This window comes from Bos indicus, chromosome 3 (assembly GCF_029378745.1).
Source record: "Bos indicus isolate NIAB-ARS_2022 breed Sahiwal x Tharparkar chromosome 3, NIAB-ARS_B.indTharparkar_mat_pri_1.0, whole genome shotgun sequence".
NCBI lineage: Eukaryota > Metazoa > Chordata > Mammalia > Artiodactyla > Bovidae > Bos > Bos indicus.
Window position 1 is genome coordinate 15,801,321 of NC_091762.1, and position 19,506 is coordinate 15,820,826.

At 56.3% G+C, this 19,506-nt stretch overlaps 1 protein-coding gene and 1 non-coding gene across 5 annotated transcripts; one reads left to right on the forward strand and one right to left on the reverse strand.

Moving 5' to 3' along the window:
- The first annotated feature begins 187 nt into the window (after window positions 1–187).
- Window positions 188–16,851, forward strand: PBXIP1 (PBX homeobox interacting protein 1). Of its 4 annotated transcripts, none has more exons than XM_019954215.2 (13): window positions 188–473; window positions 945–994; window positions 1,615–1,719; window positions 7,606–7,692; window positions 9,994–10,120; window positions 10,352–10,416; window positions 10,496–10,664; window positions 12,131–12,361; window positions 12,482–12,505; window positions 12,813–12,895; window positions 13,212–13,340; window positions 13,969–15,194; window positions 15,652–16,851. In XM_019954215.2, exons 1-13 carry the CDS (start codon window positions 371–373, stop codon window positions 15,728–15,730), a joined length of 2,478 nt encoding a protein of 825 aa, XP_019809774.2. In that variant the 5' UTR covers window positions 188–370; the 3' UTR covers window positions 15,731–16,851. The 4 variants fall into 4 exon arrangements, with proteins under 4 accessions (XP_019809774.2, XP_019809784.2, XP_019809794.2 ...); XM_019954225.2 differs by having other exon boundaries at window positions 10,499–10,664; XM_019954235.2 differs by lacking the exon at window positions 1,615–1,719 and having other exon boundaries at window positions 189–473.
- On the reverse strand, window positions 9,397–9,527 carry LOC139182392 (small nucleolar RNA SNORA51). The gene has a single exon (XR_011566057.1). It is a non-coding gene; the product is annotated as a small nucleolar RNA SNORA51 (small nucleolar RNA).
- Window positions 16,852–19,506: the final 2,655 nt, after the last annotated feature.

Genomic DNA, 19,506 nt, shown 5'->3' on the forward strand with positions numbered 1-19,506 from the left:
TGCCGTCTTCCCTAGCGAGCCGGCACGCCGCGCTCCCGGGCTGGAGACGGCCTCCCCCAGGCTTGCGCCTTGGTACGGCCCTGCCCGCCCAGCGCTCGGGGGAGGGTCTGGCCCGGGCCTCGCTCCCCCTCCTCGCCGAGCGCAGTGGTGGCTGCCACGCCGAATTCCGCTTCCTGTGGCTGCGGCCGCTGGCGGGCGGTGAGGCCGGGCGAGCGTGCAGTTGGCGCCGCGGCTCGGCACCCCAGCCTCGCCGCACGTCGGGCTTGCGGCCGCGCGGGGGCCTGCGCCGCCCCTGCCTTCCCTTCCGGGCCATGGTGCACCCCGAGGGCGCGTCCGTCCCCCGCCGCTGCTGACCCGGGTCCCCCACTCCATGGCCGCCTCGGCGCCGCCCCCACCGGACAAGCTGGAGGGAGGTGGCGGCCCCGCACCGCCCCCTGCGCCGCCCAGCACCGGGAGAAAGCAGGGCAAGGCCGGTGAGAACGCTGAGGGGGCTGGGGCTGGCGCTGGCGAGGCTCAGAACTCTCGGACCTGGAGGGAGGGCTGGCGGGCCGGGGAGGTGGCGGTTCTCAGGCTGAGGGCCCTGAAGAGAGGGGAGGCTCAGTGGAAAGGATAGGTGGGTGGAGCCCTCCAGGGGTTGGTGACGAGGGGTCACTGACTGCCGATCCTAGAGTTTGGGGCACCTGGAATGAAGGAGCCACTTGGGAGTCTGAGGCTATCAAGAGATGGGGACGTCTCTCATTTAAAGGAAGAGGCAGCTGAGAGTGTGGCATCCCATTTCTTCTTCGTAGTGTACCTTTGTTAGTATCTAACAAAGTATTAGATACTAAGTAAATAAACAAGAATATATTGAAATTAGAAGAATCTCCTAGATCGTGGTTGGGAGAAAGGATGTTGGGGAAACCTCAGGGAAACTTGTTTGTGTCTGCCTTTTACTGCCTTTCCAGGTCTGCAAATGAAGAGTCCAGAAAAGAAGCGAAGGAAGTCAAACACTCAGGTGAATGGTGGTTGGTTGTGGGGGTAATTTCTGGTAGCCCCTTTGGGTTCTCTGCTCTGTCACCCCAATGTCTTCATCTTGCATCAGCTGCAGGGGGAAGAGAAAGTTGTCTTTCTTGTTCCTTTTCTGGTCCTTTCCTTCAGTTTTATAACATTTTGGGAGTAGGGTAGGGATGAGACGATTTGACCAGAGATTTTGTCAGCGGGGATTAGAATCGTCTTCTCCCCTTTTTGTCCTGTTCTGGTTCCCCCATGATGATAACAGCTATCACTTGCTGAACCTTTTCTAAGTACCAGGGATTGTGCTAAAATGCTTCAGTGGTTTTGGGAGATGGCATTGTTTTACAGGTGAGAAACCTGAGGCTTAAACATGTTCAGTGCCTGCTCCAGGACTTTGAGGTTACTCAGTGTCAAAACTAGGATTCCAGTGTAGTTCTGCCCCTTTTCAGAACAGTTAGGGCGCTGTGTTGGTTGTGGTCTCCACTGTTTCTTCGTTGCACTTTAAGGTCTGTCTGAACTGGCCGGTACTAGCCTCTAAAACTGGTTCTGTGTTTCTGGTGCTCTCTTGGTTTAGCTCTGGGTCTCTCTCCATGATCCTCTTTCCCTCGTCTTTTTCCCCAGGGCCCTGCGTACTCTCACCTGACGGAGTTTGCACCACCCCCAACTCCCATGGTGGATCACCTGGTTGCATCCAACCCTTTTGAGGATGACTTCGGAGCCCCTAAGGTGGGGGGCGCGGCCCCTCCATTCCTTGGCAGTCCCGTCCCCTTTGGGGGCTTCCGTGTCCAGGGGGGCATGGCAGGCCAGGTACCCCCAGGCTATGGCACTGGGGGTGGAGGAGGTCCTCAGCCTCTTCGTCGACAGCCACCCCCTTTCCCTCCCAGCCCCATGGGCCCTGCTTTCAACATGCCCCCCCAGGGCCCTGGCTATCCACCCCCAGGTAACATGAATTTTCCCAGCCAACCCTTCAACCAGCCTCTGGGTCAGAACTTTAGCCCGCCTGGTGGGCAGATGATGCCAGGCCCAGTGGGGGGATTTGGCCCCATGATCTCACCCACCATGGGACAACCTCCCAGAGGGGAGCTGGGCCCCCCTTCTCTCCCCCAACGCTTTGCCCAGCCAGGGGCACCTTTTGGCCCTTCTCTCCAGAGACCTGGTCAGGGGCTCCCCAGCCTGCCTCCCAACACAAGTCCCTTCCCTGGTCCGGACCCTGGCTTTCCTGGCCCTGGTGGTGAGGATGGGGGGAAGCCCTTAAATCCCCCTGCGGCCACTGCTTTTCCCCAGGAGCCCCACTCGGGCTCCCCGGCTGCTGCTGTTAATGGGAATCAGCCCAGTTTTCCTCCAAACAGCAGTGGGCGGGGTGGGGGCACTCCAGATGCCAACAGCCTGGCACCCCCTGGAAAGGCAGGTGGGGGCTCAGGACCCCAGCCTCCCCCAGGCCTGGTGTATCCATGTGGTGCCTGTCGGAGCGAGGTGAATGACGACCAAGATGCCATTCTGTGTGAGGCCTCCTGCCAGAAGTGGTTCCACCGTGAGTGCACAGGCATGACTGAGAGCGCCTATGGGCTGCTGACCACCGAGGCCTCTGCTGTCTGGGCCTGCGATCTCTGCCTCAAGACCAAGGAGATTCAGTCTGTCTACATCCGCGAGGGCATGGGGCAGCTGGTGGCCGCTAACGATGGGTGATGCTGGCGAGGGGCCCAGGGAAGTGCACATGTTCCTCCCTGCTCTTTCAGGGTGATTGCCTTCTTGTCTGGCTCTTGGTCCTGGTTTCCATCGGCTTCCCATCCCCAAGGGGGAGAAACCCAGTGGCTCCTGGGGGCAGAAAAAGGAACTGAGGTGGGCAGGCAGAAGAGCCTGTATCTCTCACTCTTGTGGAAACTTACGCATTGAGATCTACAGAGGTTCAGGAAACCAAAGCCCTGCCAAGAGAGCCATTTTTGGTGGCTGTCTCTGGAAACCCAGGGGTATGGCTGCAGGAGGAAAGAGGCTGGAGGAAGATCCGAAGGGCAGGGGTGTCCCCTCTACAGATGATGGATGCCCCCAACACCTGTGCCTAACATGCCTCTCTAGCTCCACAGCTCCAGCCTTAGTGTTTGGAGTCCAGTATTAAAGGTTTCTGGCCAGAGGAGTTGGGTCTCTTCCCATCTCTGCGGTAGCCCTTTCATGGGCGCTGGGAGATAGCTTTAGGGAATAAATGGAGATTTTCCCCTTTTCCTACCTTCCCCTTGACTCCTTCACCTGTCCATCTCGTCCCCTTTCAGAAACCAAATAGCTTGAAGAAGCAGGAGAGTACGTGGCTATGGCAGTTCTTGGTGATCTGGGGCTTGGAGACAGTAGATAAGATGCTGTCAGGACATATCTCCCTCATACCAAAGTCACTGGTCCTTTCTCAGCCTCTCTTGTGCTTTTTCCCTAATGACCATGTTTTTGCCAAAAATTGGGATGTGTGGTCTGACAGACCAGAATATTTGACATTCAGACTGTCCTGGAAGCCCAGATTCTGTGGTTGTACACCCCTCCTCCCCCACTAAGCGCTGGTCTTCAACATCGGCGCCTCGAGTTCCCTGCCTTGATGGAAGGAAAGCTTGAAAAGGCGCAGAGCCCTTATACCTCATTTTTTCTCCTGATAAAAGGATCCCTGTCACAGCCTGTGGGTTGGGGAGTCTGCAGGACCCTCACTGATGCGGTACTAGAATGCAGTCCAGAGCCTGGATGTTTTTGCTCCCCTCTCTCCCTGCTGTTCTGTCTTCTCTGGCCTGGTGATCGAGCTGTTCTCATCCTTCTCAGCCAAATTCCATGCCAAGGCTTTATTTTTTATGTTTTAAGCCCTGCCTGCCAGAGATGGGTCTGGGGCCCCATGAGGAGCCCCTCACAGCTGCGCGCTGTTCCCTACAGCTCCTACACACATTCCTCAAATGGGGTAGAGAAGGCAGGCTAGGGGTCTGGCCCTGAGAGAAGCTGGTGGTCCCCTGCCCCCACTTCTCCTGGGACCTTACACATGTGAAGAGAAGACAGGTATACTGCAGAACTCTTGCCTTCCCCCGGTGGAGCAGGCAGCCTTCGAGGCTGTGCGAAGGAAGGGAGTGGCCTCGGCTTCTCTTTTCCAGTGTTCCCTGCCATCCAGCAGCAGAGATGGCAACCCCCTCACTGCTCAACTTTGTGTTGTGTTAGTGGTTCTGTTTGCCCCTCTATCTGTTGATGTTTTTGTGGTCTCCACCCCACCCCACCCCACCCCCCGCACCGCCCTGCATTTTGTAAGATGGCTCCTGGCCAGGGATGGGGGGCTGCCTGGTCAGTCCCTCTCTCCCTTTCATGCCACTGCTTTTTGGAAGAAAGTGGGGGTGGCAGAGATGTGGTGGGGAAAGTTTTGTACGGTTGGATTAATAAAATGACTCGGAAGATCCACACCCGGACTCCTTGGTGTTGGTGTGCACAAGGTTGGAATGAGTCAGTCACTGCTGGTGACGATGGTTGGGGGGGTGAGGACAGGGACCCCCCAGGGTCTCTGGAAGTGGGGATAGCTGGAAGAGTCAGGCCCCTGAGCTGACCTAATACAAGCTGTGGAGCCTGGGGAGGCCTCTTTGCCCCATCTCTCCCTGTGTCCCTGCTGTGAGAACACAAGTTTCCTTTCTGAGCACATTCCTGGGCCAGGCCTAGAGCCAAGCAGGATCTTCGGCCCCAAGGCTTCAGGGAGACAATTGCCATTAGTGCTTCTCCGTGTAGTACCCCACTCCCACTCCTGAGTCAGGAGGTCAGTGTAGCTCCAAGGGTGGGGGAAGGGGCTGCCCTGGTCTAGCAGATTGCATTTTAGGATGCTTTTCAGCACCCCCCTCTGCCCCTTTTAAAAAAGAATAGTGGCATCCTTAAACAATCGGCGCCAGGGTGAGGGTAGGGACAACCCACACTTTGCCACTCTCCTCCCCCATCCTGCAGCTGTCTCTTGTCTATCCTGGGACCAACCTGGCTCCTTGTCCTGGACATGCCACCCCCTTGCCTTTCAGTTCTGGGTCTTCCCTTCAGAAATTGTTTAGCCACTGGAAAAGGAGGGGAGGTGACCCCCAGGTGAGTTTGCTGGAACCCCAGTGTCCCACCGGGAGGTAAGCCCAGGTTTAGGGGCTCTGCAGGCGGCCCCCACTGCCCCGCCCCCGCCGCACCCCTGCGGCTCTCAAGTATAGCTGTTATTGGCCAAAAGTTTCCGCCCCCCCTCAGGGAAGTTGGCTTTCCATTGGTCAGTTCCCAGTCACGTGACCTTCCTTTCTTGTATCTGTAAAGCCGGAGAGGCAGCAACAAGTTCAGCTGAAGACTGAAGCAAGAGCTGGGTCAGGTAATGCCCTAGCGGGGCAGGGGCAACAGAGATCCCCAGGAGAGGAAGGGTAGAGGAGAGGAGGGGTAGAACGTTGAAGGGTTGAGCTCCACCCAGGATCTATAGAGCTGTTTGTCACTTCTGGGCCGGGAGGGAGGGGGATCATGGGCGGCCGTTTGCAAAACAGGAACTTGCTCTGGGTCTCCCAGACAAGTTTTTGTAGCCCTGGGTGCTTTATTTTAGAGGTTTGGGGAAACAGCTCTTAGAGGGGTTGAAATTAGCTGGACGAAACTTCCCAGCTTTGAACAGAGTGGCAGAGCTCCCCCTTTAGCTGTCTTTTGGAAATAGCATAAGTCCCTGACAGTCCTTACAGGATGTTTTTGTTGAATCTTGCCTGAAAAAAGGAGAGGGAGTAGTGAGGAGGGGGTGGAGGTGGGTGTTCTTCCAAGAGGTTGATGAGAAGAAAGAGATCTGAAAGCAGCAGGGAAGGGTGGGAATTAGACAGCAGAAAGAACTTCCTAATAAGGCAGTGAGATGCTGGCCTGGTGGGGAACAGGGAGAACTTATGGGATCTTCAGCGAATCCAAACAAGAGAGAGGTACCAGCCAGGGTTTGGAACCCTGAGTGCACAGGTTCCGGACTGTATTCTGTTTGGGTCTCAGAAGTGTTTGTCTTGTTGACCCAAATACCGTTTCTGGTTTCCATGGAGACAGTAGGTCTGACATCACCCTGGTTGCCATAGTGCCTGCTTCTGGAGGACCTGAGCAGGCTGTACACAGCCAGGGGTAAACAGGGACTTCAGCCCAAGCTGCTGCCACTTCCTTCCTGCTGCCACCTGTTAAGAGTCACACGCAGCAACTGGGGTTGGGGAGATGATGACAGAGTGGCGGGGGTGGGGCCTGAGACCAGAAGGCAGCACAGTGATGGTTCTGTGGATGCCTGTAGAAGCCGGCCGGGGGTGTCCTGCTGGACTGCGGTGTGGGGAAGTCACTGCAGCCGTTCTTCTCTCTCCTTGTGGGATGGGGGCCTGTCTCTGGGAGGCACTGTGTAGGGCTCCCATGGTGTGTCCCACTGAAGGGGGAAGTGTAGTGGTTTCCCACAGTAGAGCTGCTGCGCTTCTACCCCAGCCTTACTTCCTCTCCCCAGGATTTCCTTTCAGGATCCTTTTCCACTTAGCATCCTTCTAGCCCCTCAGCAAGCAGTCTTGTAAGCCTCTAAAGGATCACAGTCCAAGACCAGGGGCTTAGCTCATCCTCCCTTCAGCTTTATGCCAGGGCCCGGTTGCCAGCCTGGGGCCATAGTGTTGGTCACAGACGGAGGGGTAGGTCCTTCTCTTCTTGTCCTGCTTTGTGTCAGGCTTTTGAAGCTGGAGTGATTTCCCACCCCTACTCCACCATGTCAGAGCAGATTAGCAGGGAATAGGGCCACAACCGTGGTTATTGTCCATGCTTTGCAAATGGTACAGTGCTTTCTGTATACATGAGAGTTGCCACAAATCCCTTTTCCTAGTCACCTTCAAGTGTCCTCAGGTGAAACGCTGGAGTTTGCTAAGAAGGGAAAAGACCTAGAATGGAGAGTGACAAGGAAACTTACTAAAGGTATATTCAGATGGATGTAAGCTGTGCTGTTGCTCTCGGCCCTGGCTGCATGTGAGAATCATTTGGCAGATTTTTCGGAGCCTGATCCTTGAACTCAGTTATATCAGAATCTTAGCTGATTGATTCCATCGTGTTGCCAGTGAACAGGACCCCAAACTAGACCATACAGAGGACTTAACGGTGGGTGATGGGTTGGTGGGAGACTTGTGGCTGACGAAGGCCATGGGGTTTCCTCTTCCAGGCCCTGGGGGAGGAGGTGGGATTGTGAGGGAGCCTGGGGAGGGGAAGGGAGGGCCAGATTGTTCCTCAGTCTTCTCACTTGCTATTCATCGCTGGCAAGTCAAGTCAGCCAGTTTTCGGGCCTTCATTTTCCCTGACTATAACATGAGAGAGTTGGCCTGGATTTTTCCCAGAGCTTTTCCAGCCCTGTGCTTCTCTGACCTTTCAAGGTCAGTTCCATTTCCCAGTTTCCCAAGGGCTCTTTTGCTCCCTGGGAAAGGCAAACTTCACTGCAGCTGTTGGTACGTTCTGATTTGCAAGGCAAATACTGCCCAGAAGAATTCGGATTTTGGGGTCAGAAGGACTGGAACCAGGCTGGTTCTGGAAGTGACTGCCCAGCCCTTACACTTGGAACCCAGCTGAGGCTTCTGTCTACATCGCATCTCCCCCAAAGGGAGCTGGAGTCCCTAAGAGAGCCTTTCTCTGCAGGTGGCAGCCTCAGCAGCTGCGGGGACCTCAACGGTGATGGCCTCCTGCCCAGACTCGGACAATAGCTGGGTGCTTGCCGGCTCAGAGGTAGGAAGAGCAGGCCTGGGAACCATATGGAATAGGGTTTCTGGCCAGGCTGGGCTGCTTTTTGGGTCTGTCCCCCTTCCTTGCTCCTGATTATCACACCTGTCACCTCCTGCTGGTTCTGAGAGGAACTCCAGGGGCAGGGAGAATACGATCAGGCCCCAGGAGTCAGGAGTTGGGAGTTGGACCGTGGCTTGAAAGAAAGGAATTGTTGGGGTAAGCTGTGAGAAGCAGGGGAGAAATTCTGGTGGGGAGAACAGCATTAGCAAAGGTGCTGAGGCAGCAGTAGATGAGCTGTGCTGGGGAGACTGAGGAGGTCTGATGGAGGAGGTGGAGACGTGGGCCAGACAGTGTTGAAGTGAGGTTGGATCAGAGCCTGCGAGCCTCCGGAGGAGGCCTATAGGGTCTGGCTCAGGCATTCGGGCCGCCCCTTGATGGAAAATAGCGGGCAGGCTCTGAGCTGGAGGGGGTCAGGACCATCGCTGCTGTGGGCAGAGGGTGCAGCCACTATGTGGGCTGTGTGGGAACAGGGGGAGAGCGTTTTGAAGGTCCTGCAGTCCAGGTTGTAGTTGGTGGGATGAGAACCCAGTGGACTCCTGTGCCCTGAAGCCTCTGAGAAGGGGACTGGCAGGATGGGGAATGGAGTGGCTGGAGAGTTTGTCAAGGACTTGGTATGTTCATCCCACAGGGAGGGAGGTAGCTCAGGAGTTTGAGTTAGAGACGTCGGGTTTGAGTGGCCTTGAAGAAACTGATGGGGAGTGAGGGAGCCGCCCTCAGTATGATGCTGGAGCAGGACCCATGGACTGGGGCTGGCTGGCAGAGCGGACGACGCCGTGCTCCCAGCCAGAGCCCTGGCTGCCTTGCAGACAGCTGGGGGACCTCGGGCCAGCTGTTTCACCTTGCTGTCCTCCCTTTAACGAGGAGGAGTTGTGTTTCCTTTAACATAAGAGGGACTGGGAGAAAAAGATGACTTGAAAATTGTAAAGAGGGACTTCTCTGGCGGTCCAGTGGTTAAGACTTTGCCTTCCAACTCAGGGGCTGGGGGTTAGATCCCTGTTCCAGAAGCTGAGATTCCCACATGCCTTGGGGCCAAAAAACCAAAACATAAAACAGAAGCCATATTGTAACAAATTCAATAAAGACTTTTAAAATGGTACACATTAAAAAAATCTTTTTTAAAAAAAGAGTCTTGTAAAGAAACATATTAAGGTCAAGAATTATTCTTGGAAGTTTAGCGGAAGCCATGGATGGGATGAGCAGGTGGTGGACCTGCTGAGGGGGCGTTTGCAGAAAAAGGAGAGGCTGAGGCTGTAGATGGCTGGGCTGAGAACACCCTGGGAGGCAGGCTGGCTGTGGCTGGGGTGAGGTGGGCTTCTGTCAGCTCCTGGGAGAGGGGTGTGCAGGGAGCAGGAAAAGCCAGAAAAGTTTGGCAGATGGAGCAGGTGGCCCGTTGTGAGAACTGGGGGGAAGCCCGTGGGGGATGGGACTGTGATCCTTGGGCTCCAGAGGACTTTGTTCTCTTGCCAGTTACTGAGCTGGTCACCTGTGGGGAGGGAGACCCAGGCTGCAGCTGCTTCTCTGGGGAGGTGGTGGTGGGCTGCCAGGTTTGTAGAGTGGTCCAGTGTCTTGGGCCAGTGGTCCTTTTTTTTTTTTTTTAATTAGTTTAATGTCTGATTGAATAACTTAATTCTTTTTTTTTTTTCAACTCCATGTACTCCCATTCACCATACAGACCAGGCAAAGTGCCTGCCCAGGCTGTATGTAGGGTGGGTTTACTCTGACTCCTCTTTCTATGCTGTCAGTATAAGAACACAGCCTGTAGTAAGTACCAGGAGGCTGAAGTTAATTCCTGTAAATATAGGATTCCTTTAAAAATAACATTTACTTTTTTTTTTTTTGGCTGTGCTGGGTCTTAGTTGTGGATGCAGGATCTAGTTTCCTGACCAGGGATCAAATCCCGGCCCCCTGCATTGGGAATGTTGAGTCTTAGCCACTGGACCACCGGGAAAGTCCCCAGTGGTGCGTCTTCATTTCACAGAAACTTGGCCTCCAAAAGTTCCTCAGAGCAGCAAGTGAAGTTAGGGAATGGCTGAACACTGTGTTGAGCAGAGAGGTCACAGTGCCAGCTGCCCCCTGCCCCCTTTGGAGCAGCCACTGCTGAGTGTATTATGTATGTGTAAGGTGTGGGCTGGGACCCCTGGGCACGGGCTGGTCTCGGGCACCCTGGAGAGCACCCCGTGCTCTTGGTTTTGTCCTGCCGTCCTTCCTCTAGAGCAGCCCTTCTGCTTGTACCCCTGCCCCCAGAGCCTGCCTGTGGAGACCTTGGGCCCTGAATCTGGGAATGACCCAGAATCCGAGCGAGCTCCCCGGGCCCCTCAGAGCCCCTCCAGGGCAGCTGCTGAGGAATCGGCTGGGACCTTGGATGGAGGAGGTAACAGGGCCCTGCTGAGGGGGGCGGTGCAGCCACCTGTCTTCCATGTTCTGGGGTTTCCCAGTTTCCTCAGGGAGAGGGAGGCCAGTTGGTCTTATTCCCAGCATTGATCTCAGTTTTAAACCTTCCCTTATCCCATCCTGGCTTTCTCCTGTCCCTTCCTGCCTGGTTGCAGCCTGTGGGAGCCAGGGGGGCCGTGGTGTTTTTCCTGAGTCTTTTCTCCCGCCACAGAGACGGTGTCCCAGAGTGAGAGCTCCCAATCTGGGCCCATCCTGTCTGAGGAGGCTGAGGCCAAGGTGAGGACCTTCCCTGGGGGAAGGGCGGGAAGTGGGGAGGGCCAGGGGAAGTGGGAAGTGCTCACGGCTGTATCCGCAGCAGGGTGTCCTGGAAGGTGATGACCCTGGAGTGGAGTCCCCTGGCCCAGGAGACACAGAGGCCCAGGGAGACTTGGAAGAGACCCCTGAGGTGGTAGGCCTGGAACCAGACTCACAGGACCTGGAGGATCAGAGCCCCCACCGCAGCCTGCCTTCATCCCCCAAAACAGGTGAGAGTCCTCCTTGTTTCTCCTGTCACTATCCTTCTAGAAGGTGTTGGAGTGGGAATAGATAGACATCACTGCCGAGCACAGCTCTGGTCCAGGCCCTAGGACTTGGCAGCTTGGAGCCTTCCTTAAGCTGTATCAGTGAATCCTCACCACCGTCACCCCCGGGGACACTCAGGCTTAAGTCACACAGCTGATAAGTGGCAGGGCCTAGGTCTAGGTTAACTCTTTCCTCTCTACTGTGGGGCCTCCTCTATTACTTGCCTCTAGATTTGGCTCTCATTCCCTGAGTCCCTTCCACGAGTCAGCTCTGGGAAAGCAGGTTGGCTTCACGGCCTGTGTAAGAGGTGGACTAGACTGAGCCAGGGTGCAAGTCGGACTTGTGAGGGGGCAAAGGTGGTGTGATTAAGGTGCCCCCACAGGAAGGGGGGGAGAGTGGTTTAGTCGGGGACAGGTCGAGGGGAGGGAGAGGCAGGGACAGTTGGGGAAAAGGTTCACACCGGAGGGGACATTTGCGTGGAACCTTGAGCAAGTGGACTTTTGGTAGGTAGGGTAGGAGGAAGAGAACGTTGCAGGCCAGGGCTGCAGCATCAACACCGGGCTGGGTTCCCCTGTCCTGTACTGAGGAGGCTGCGTCCAAGGCTGGTGGCAGGAGTGTGTGAATGCATCTTTGTTGAGGGGTGACAGCGTGGAGGGGGAGGCGGGGTCCGGGGCCATTTAGGGGGCAACTGCAGTCAGATGAAGCTGAGGAAGACCTGAACTAAGGCAGATGCGAGGCATGTGCTGCTGAGATGTTTAGGGGTCGTGTTGTCAAACTGCATGCGAGGCAAAGAGGGAGGGCTGAGGTTGGCTCGTGGAGCACTGGCGTCTTGCCCTGCATCGGGGGGGGTGCCAGGAGAGAACCAGGTTGGAGGGCAGGCAGTGTGTGGAGTGTTTGGTCCCCAGGGACAGCCAGGTGGAAGAGACAGGAGGTGGTCAGACATCCAGGCCTGGAGCTCTAGGGAGGCCAGTCAGGAGTTTACGAATGAGGGACTCAATCTGCTCTAGGGGAAAGCCGGCGGGGTGGGTGAGACTGGGTGATTGTGTGTGCGGTGAGAAGGGCAGAAGAGCAGAAATGGTGCCAGGGAGACCTCTGCCTCTAGGACTGGGAGCAGCCAGGCATTGAAAAGAGATGCTGAGAGGGCATGGCCAGGTTTCCGACAGAACCAGGGCAGGGGGCACAAGTGGGAGCAGGAGGGCGCTTTTAGGATGAAAGTTGCTCTTGTATCTTGTATGTAGTAGAAAGGACTGGTCTCCAGACTGGGCAGGGGTGGTCACTGATGCCCAGGCACATGTGGGCAGGGTCTCCATGCTCTCCCTCTGTGATCAGGGCTGGGGGTCTCCTGTGTTTGCCTCTGGTTCCGGTCTGTCTGTCTGTCTGTCCTGTCTCTCCAGTTGCCTTACTGTCCTGGCCCCCTCCCTTCCCCCAGCTTGGATCAGGGAGGAGGCCCACCACTCCAGCAGCGAGGACGACACCGATGTGGATGTGGAGGGTCTGCGGAGGCGGCGGGGTCGGGAGCCCGGCACTCCTCAGCCCGCGGCCACCCTGGGTGTGGAGGACCAGGTCCAGGGCGAGGGTGCAGGCGGGCAGCTGGGCATCTCCCTCAACATGTGTCTCCTCGGGTCCCTGGTCCTGCTGGGCCTGGGGGTCCTCCTCTTTGGTGAGTGGTCCCTCCCCTGCTGGCACCTTGAGGCTCTGCTCTGGCCCCTCTTGCAGTACTCTGACCCCATTCTGCCCCTGCTTCTGAGGGCCTGACCAGACTCTTCTGTCTCCATTTCAGGTGGTCTCTCAGAGTCTGAAAGTGGTGAGTGACGATGGGCCCTGACCAGTTTGTGTCTGTCCCCTTCCAGCCCTGAGGGAGGCTGATGGGGGCAGTTCTCTGGGTCAGGAGTAGGGATGCTGGGGGCTGTACATTTTTTGCTCAGTTATAGGCCTTATGTCAGCTATTCGGGGTGACCCTTGACCTTTTACCTTGCTGGACCCCTCAGCCATAGGGTGAGGTCCAGGACAGGACAGTGACTGTGTGTATGTGTTGAGGGCGGGCAGGGAGGGGGAGGAGGACAGGGCTCTGTGTGCCTTGAGGCCAGCTTCAGGATTCCACTTTCCCACAGGGCCCCTGGAGGAAGTGGACCTGCAGGTCTTGCCAGATGTGGAGTCTGATACTGAGATGCTGGAGGCTGTGGGGGATGGGCAGGCATGTGTGACTGTCTCCATCTGTGTGAGGGGCCTGGTGGGGGCTGTCGGGGTCGTGGGGCTGGGCTGGGGTGACTGGCTCCTTTGCCCTTGTGTGTGTGTGTGTGTGTGTGTGTTAGTCACTCAGTCGTGTCTGACTATTTGCAACCCCATGGACTGTAGCCCACTAGGCTCCTCTGTCCATGAAATTCTCCAGGCAAAAATGCTGGAGTGAGTAGCATTCCCTTCTCTCGAGGATCTTCCCAACCCAGGGATCGAACCTGGGTCTCCCGCACTGCAGGCAGATTCTTTACTGACTGAGCCACCTTTGCCCTTAGGATGGACTACAGCAGCTACAGACCTCAGAGGTCCTGGACAGTGTCCCCAGCCTGCAGAACATGGCCCTTCTGCTGGATAAGCTGGCCAAGGAGAACCAGGACATCCGACTACTGCAGGCCCAGCTGCAGGTGGGCACAAGCAGGTTGGGGTGGACTAGACACCCTCCCTAGGCCACGTGTCTGTCTGTCCAGTTTCCTCCCTGCAAAGAAGTTTCCTGTGTTCACCCACATACGCTGACCCTCTCCCTTTCCCACTAGAGTCCAGTCCCTCCCTTTCCCACTAGAGTCCAGTCGTCTTCCATGTTTTGTTCCCGTCCTGCATGCTAAGGGTTAGGCCAGGACTGGCATATCTGCTTCACGTGGCATGCCACCTCTGCTTGATTGGCATGGTCTACCTGGAGCCTTGTGTGGAGAAGGATTTGAAGAACATGCCAAGACTCAGTGGGAAGAAGTGCTGTGATCAGTTAATAATATCTGTTTTGGGTACGGGAGGTGGAAATAGGGCAATGAGAGTCTTATCTTGGCTCTCTTTAAGTGAATTAAAGACATGTGGGCTTATAAACAGACAGAGCTAAGGCCTGTGGTGGAATTTGGGGGTCCCAGGGTCAGGTGAAGGGTGCAGATGGGGTGGGAGATGAGAACCAAATCGTCTGAGTCTCTCAGGCCATAAAGGCTATAATGGAATGGAATTAGGGTAGCAGGCACTGGACCCATCCTTGACGACTCCCTGGGTCCTCTATCCCTATTCCCATTCCAGGCCCAGAAGGAAGAGCTTCAGAGCCTGATGCGTCAGCCCAAAGGGCTAGAAGAGGAGAATGCCCGGCTCCGAGGGGCCCTCCAGCAGGGCGAGGCCTCCCAGCGGGCCCTGGAGTCAGAGCTGCAGCAGCTGCGGGCCCAGCTTCAGGGACTGGAGGCTGACTGTGTCCAGGGTGCAGATGGGCTGTGTCTCCAGTGGGGCAGAGGCCCACAGGCTGGCCAGGTCACCAAGGAGCAAGGCCCCACGGGGCAGGAGCCAAGCCCTGGTTTCCTGGAGCAAAAGAAACAACTAGAGGCTGAGGCCCAGGCATTAAGGCAAGAGTTGGAGCGGCAGCGGCGGCTGCTGGGGTCTGTGCAGCAGGACCTGGAACGGAGCTTGAAGGAGGCGGGCCGAGGGGATCCAGCCCGGGCTGGCCTGGCTGAGTTGGGTCACAGGCTGGCCCAGAAGCTGCGGGGCCTGGAGAACTGGGGCCAGCACCCTGGGGTCCCTGCCAATGTCTCAGAGGCCTGGCATCAGAAGCCTCACTTCCAGAATTCCAGGGAGCCGAGTGGGAAGGAAAAGTGGTGGGATAGGCAAGGGGACTGGAAGACCGAGCACTGGAAACATAAGAAGGAGGCATCCGGCCGGGAGAAGAGCTGGCGGGGTGAGGAGGACAGGGAGCTGGTGGGGAGGCGGAAGGAGGGCAAGCCAAGGGTGGAGGAGTGGGCGGGCAAGAAGGATGGCAAGCAACAGCGCTCCAAGGAGCCCCCCAGGAAAAGTGGGCGCCCCCACCCCTCTGGAGAGAGGCAGAAACACCCTCGGTGGAAGGAAGGGGCTAAAGACAGGCATGACCCCCTGCCACTCTGGGCAGAGCTGTCCAGGCACAAGTACCAGGCACCCCAGGGCTGCTCAGGTGTGCATGAGTGTGCCCGGCAGGAGGGCCTGGCCTTCTTTGGTATAGAGCTAGCCCCCGTGCGGCAACAGGAGCTGGCCTCTCTGCTGAGGACGTACCTGGCGCGGCTGCCCTGGGCTGGGCCGCTGACCGAGGAGCTGCCCCTCTCTCCCGCTTACTTCGGCGAGGATGGCATCTTCCGCCACGACCGCCTCCGCTTCCGCGACTTTGTAGACGCCTTGGAGGACCAGCTGGAGGAGGTGGCGGTGAGACAAACAGGTGACGACGACGCGGTGGACGACTTTGAGGATTTCATCTTCAGCCACTTCTTTGGAGACAAAGCACTGAAGAAGAGGTGGGCAGCTGTGGGGGAGTTGGGTCAGTGGGACAGAGCAAGGGGCAGGAGGTGATGGTGGGGCGGGGTGTCTGTGTGTGTGAAGGGCCCTGAGTTGTCGGTGTTCAGTTTGAGGTTTTGTCTCTTGAGGGCAGAAAGCTGAGCCTGAGCTCAGCCCAGAGTGGTCCTGGGGAGTCCCCTTTGGGGCTAGAGTTTTTTCCCTCCCAAGTTGCCCTGTGCTGTCCATACCTGTGTGGTCTGGGGGGTAAGAGAGGTTGCTTCCTGTCTCCCCAGCTGGGGCCTTGTCCTGGGACACCAGGTCTGGCCACACTCCCCTCCCCCCAGTCTGATGGATGGTGGCTGCCCCTGTCACCTGCCTTAGGGGGAACAGGGTCCCCTGTCAGGGGGCCCCCCTTCTCATCACACGACATTGTTCTCTAAAGGCCTCTTCCTGCCTCCACTCCCTGCCCCCCCACAGGTCTGGGAAGAAGGACAAACATTTGCAGAACAGAGTTGTGGGGCCCAGGGAGGAGCACAGCCCCCACCGCCAGGGCTGAGGCCCCACGTTGTCTGTCCCCTGGGAACCGTTAAGCTGCCACCTCCCTCAGCTTCGTTGGTGTCATTGAATGTCCTTCACAGAGCAACCTGGAGATCACCCAGCCCTGCACTGACACCACTTCTGCCACAAAAAGGCCTTAGCTGGAGCTGCTGTGCTGTCTATGCAAATGAATGCAAATTCTTAGGGCCGCGACCCTTGCAGCCAGATTGTGAAGGGGGGATGGGAGAGAGGCCTGTTTTTTAGGAGGGTTGTGTGGGGGTAAGAAGTATGGGGCAATTCAGATTCTAAAGCCAGAGTGCTTGTGTGTGTGTGGTGTGTGTGTGTGTGGTGTGTGTGTGTGTGTGTGTGTGTCTGTAGGGTGGGATATGAGGTATGGGGCAATTCAGATTCTAAAGCCAGAGTGCTTGTGTGTGTGTGTGTCTGTGTGTGTGTCTGTGTGTGTGTGTGTCTGTAGGGTGGGATATGAGGTATGCGGCAATTCAGATTCTAAAGCCAGAGAACTTGTGTGTGTGTGTGTCTGTCTGTCTGTCTGTAGGAGGGCCCAGAGTGGGCCCCTTGGCTGCACACACTGACCCATGCACCCTGGGATTCGATTCGCCCGGCTGGCTCCCGGCTGGCTGGAGGCCCAGCATGAAGCCTTTCCCTGGGGTTTTGTTAGATTTGGAAGGAGCTATCCCTAGAGACTCGAAGTCCCCCTTTTAGCCCTGCTCCTCACGTGGCCTCACCTCTGCTTGTGAACTGTAGACTCAGATTCCAATAAAATTCTGTAGGAGCTGTGACATTGGGGGCGCTCTGTCGCTTAGGGCTGTTTCTATAAGCGCAGGGGAAGCCCACACCCACCACCTCATACTGGTACTCACCTTCTCCTCTCCCCGCCACCTCACTCTCCCCGCAAACCTCAGGCCCTCTGGGCTGGAACTCCCCATTTTGCTCACAGCTGTCTTGGCTGCATCCCTGGGAGATGTAGAAATATGCAAGTGGGTTTTGGGCTCAAATCCAGGTTGAGTGATTTTGGGCAAATTAATCCCTGGGAACCTTGGGTTTCTAATCCCCAAAAAGGGAGATTGAAGGGCTGGGGACTCTTCCAGCAGGATTGTAAATAAATCAATGTAAACAAAATATGTGTCCAATATTTGGCACTCAGAAGTGATTTCACTCCCTTTAGAGTGTGGAGGAGGGGCTCCCCACCCCCACCTCACAGCGCAGGCTTCTGCGTTGGGGGCGGGGCGGGGGTGGGGGTGGGGGGGCGGGTGAGGGAACCACTAGGTGGCGCCGTGGCTCCACATTTGCTCCAGACCTCACCTACCTCACCACTTAGTGCCCCAAATCTTGGACCCCAGTCCCACTGACTTGGGCCACTCTCTGGCTACTTCGCCCAGGAAGACCCAGATTGCCCCAGGCTTCTCTTTAGAAAGTCCTTCCTGACTGGGCTTCTTGCTTGGCCTGGAAATCCCCATGGGGGGACAGAATGAACGTGTGACTTCAGGCCAGGTCCAAGGTGCCTGTTAGTAGAGCTGAGGTGTATTAGTCCCTCAGTCACGTCCGACTCTTTGTGACACCATAGACTGTAACCCTTCAGGCTCCTCTTGTCCATGGGATTTTCCAGGCAAGAATACTAGACTGGGTTGCCATTTCCTTCTCCAGGGGATCTTCCTGACCCAGGGATTGAACCCGGGTCTCTCACATTGCAGGCAGACTCTTTACTGTCTGAGCCACCGGGGAAGCCCAGGGGTCTGCCCAAGAGGGGACTATAATTGATAACAAGTGCTTCTGTAAGAACTGATGGGTTGCTCACTGTTAAAGGACTTTAAGGGTACTGCTACTGCTGCTAAGTCACTTCAGTCGTGTCCGACTCTGTGCGACCCCATAGACGGCAGCCCACCAGGCTCCCCCGTCCCTGGGATTCTCCAGGCAAGAACACTGGAGTGGGTTGCCATTTCCTTCTCCAATGCATGAAAGTGAAAAGTGCAAGTGAAGTCGCTCAGTCGTGTCCGACTCTTAGCGACCCCATGGACTGCAGCCTACCAGGCTCCTCCACCCATAGGATTTTCCAGGCAAGAGTACTGGAGTGGGGTGCCATTGCCTTCTCCGTTAAGGGTACTAGCTTATTTAATTCATGTATGGATTTGAGAGTTGGACTATTCAGAAAGCTGAGTGCCAAAGAATTGATGCTTTTGAACTGTGGTGTTGGAGAAGACTCTTGAGAGTCCCTTGGACTGCAAGGAGAAAAGGAAATCAGTCCTGAATACTCATTGGAAGGACTGATGCTGAAGCTGAAACTCCAATACTTTGGCCACCTGATGCGAAGAACTCATTGGAAAAGGCCCAGATGTTGGGAAAGATCGAAGGCGGGAGGCGAAGGGGACCACAGAGGATGAGATGGTTGGATGGCATCACTGACTCGATGGATATGAGTTTGGGCTCCCGGAGTTAGTGATGGACAGGAAAGCCTGGAGTGCAGCAGTCCACGGGGTTGCAAAGAGTCAGACAAGAGTGAGTGACTGAACTGAACTGAATTCTAATAGGAGGGGGGTGAGGCAGGGTGGGGATGGAACAAGGTCCACTCATTCAGCAAACATTTACACTCTATTGTGTACCAGAGGCAGTGTGGTACTGAGAATACAGAGGCGTGTTAAGAAGTTTATAGTCCAGTGGAGCCCACTTTCTGCAGCATGAGGGATTGCAGTTAGACCTAAGGAAGAACTTCCTCATAGGCAGAGGGTCGATGAAAAGGGGCTTTAGGAAAAGAGTCTTCTAGAGTGGGTGTCGGGAGAAGCAAGTACAGTCTAGCCTGGGGACCAGGGTCTGGATTTGGCATCCTGGCTCTGTGGACCATCATCCACCTGAGGAAGCCTGGTTCACATTGCTTGCCTTCTGCAGGTGTTCAGAACTTACACTTCTTGGAGAGGGAGGCAGGCTAGAAAGGGAGGGGACACAAACTGGCCCCCTGGGTTCCCAGAGGGTGTGGGCTGCATGGGGCTTCTCAGTTTCGTTTCTAGGGCCCATTTCCTTCGTTTGCATAACGAACTCTCAAGGAGGCTAGGAAGTTCCCCCAAGCCCCCTCCTCTTTCTGAGCCACTCAGGAAGTGATATGCTGAGCTGGAGGTTTCTGAAACTGCTGAATCAGGAAGAAAAGGCCACTAACCCAGGGGGTAGGTTGGGGAGGGGCCAGGACACCAAGGACATTGGCCATTCTGCTTACCCTGTCTCAGGTGTCCCCCGTCAGTGATCCTCCTGCCCATTGTAGGTCACTGTGCCACTCTGTCACACCCTACAGCAGCGCTGGTAAAGAGGGGGGACCCCGAGCCTCAGATCATAGGATGCTCTCTGGTCATAGGCACAGCACGTGGAGACGAGCCAAGGGAGGCTGGAGCTGTGGGAACAGAGCTCCCTCCTTCCCACAGGGCCGGGGGCATCTTTGACCATGCAGGAGGGTAGACCCACTGGACTCTGCCACATGACCTTGCTTGGCCCCCAGGATCTGGCCTGGGCCCTTCCAGTTTAAGCATTTGGTATTTTAAGCACTTGGCTTTTCTGCCCTTTCCTCTGGGAACTCCCCCAGCTAAGTGCTCAGCTCCGGGGTGTCTTGGGGGAATCACTAGAGTCGGGGGTGGCCCTCCTTGGCTTTCCCCTCTCAAGTGGAAAAATTCTGCTTCCTTTGACCGGCCCCCAGCTTTATTTCCCTGCGGTCCCCCAACCTGCCATTCCTCCTCCCACCCCGGCCCCTCATTCTTCAGCCTCACCTCCTTTCCTGCCCTCAGCGCCACCTTCTCT

Excerpts from the sequence above, each read along its gene's own strand:
- PBXIP1 (XM_019954215.2), top strand. The coding sequence starts at position 371 with ATGGCCGCCTCGGCGCCGCCCCCACCGGACAAGCTGGAGGGAGGTGGC. Across the intron at positions 474-944 it reads GAGAAAGCAGGGCAAGGCCG|GTCTGCAAATGAAGAGTCCA; the intron begins GTGAGAACGCTG and ends CTGCCTTTCCAG. Across the intron at positions 12,362-12,481 it reads CCTGGGGGTCCTCCTCTTTG|GTGGTCTCTCAGAGTCTGAA; the intron begins GTGAGTGGTCCC and ends TCTCCATTTCAG.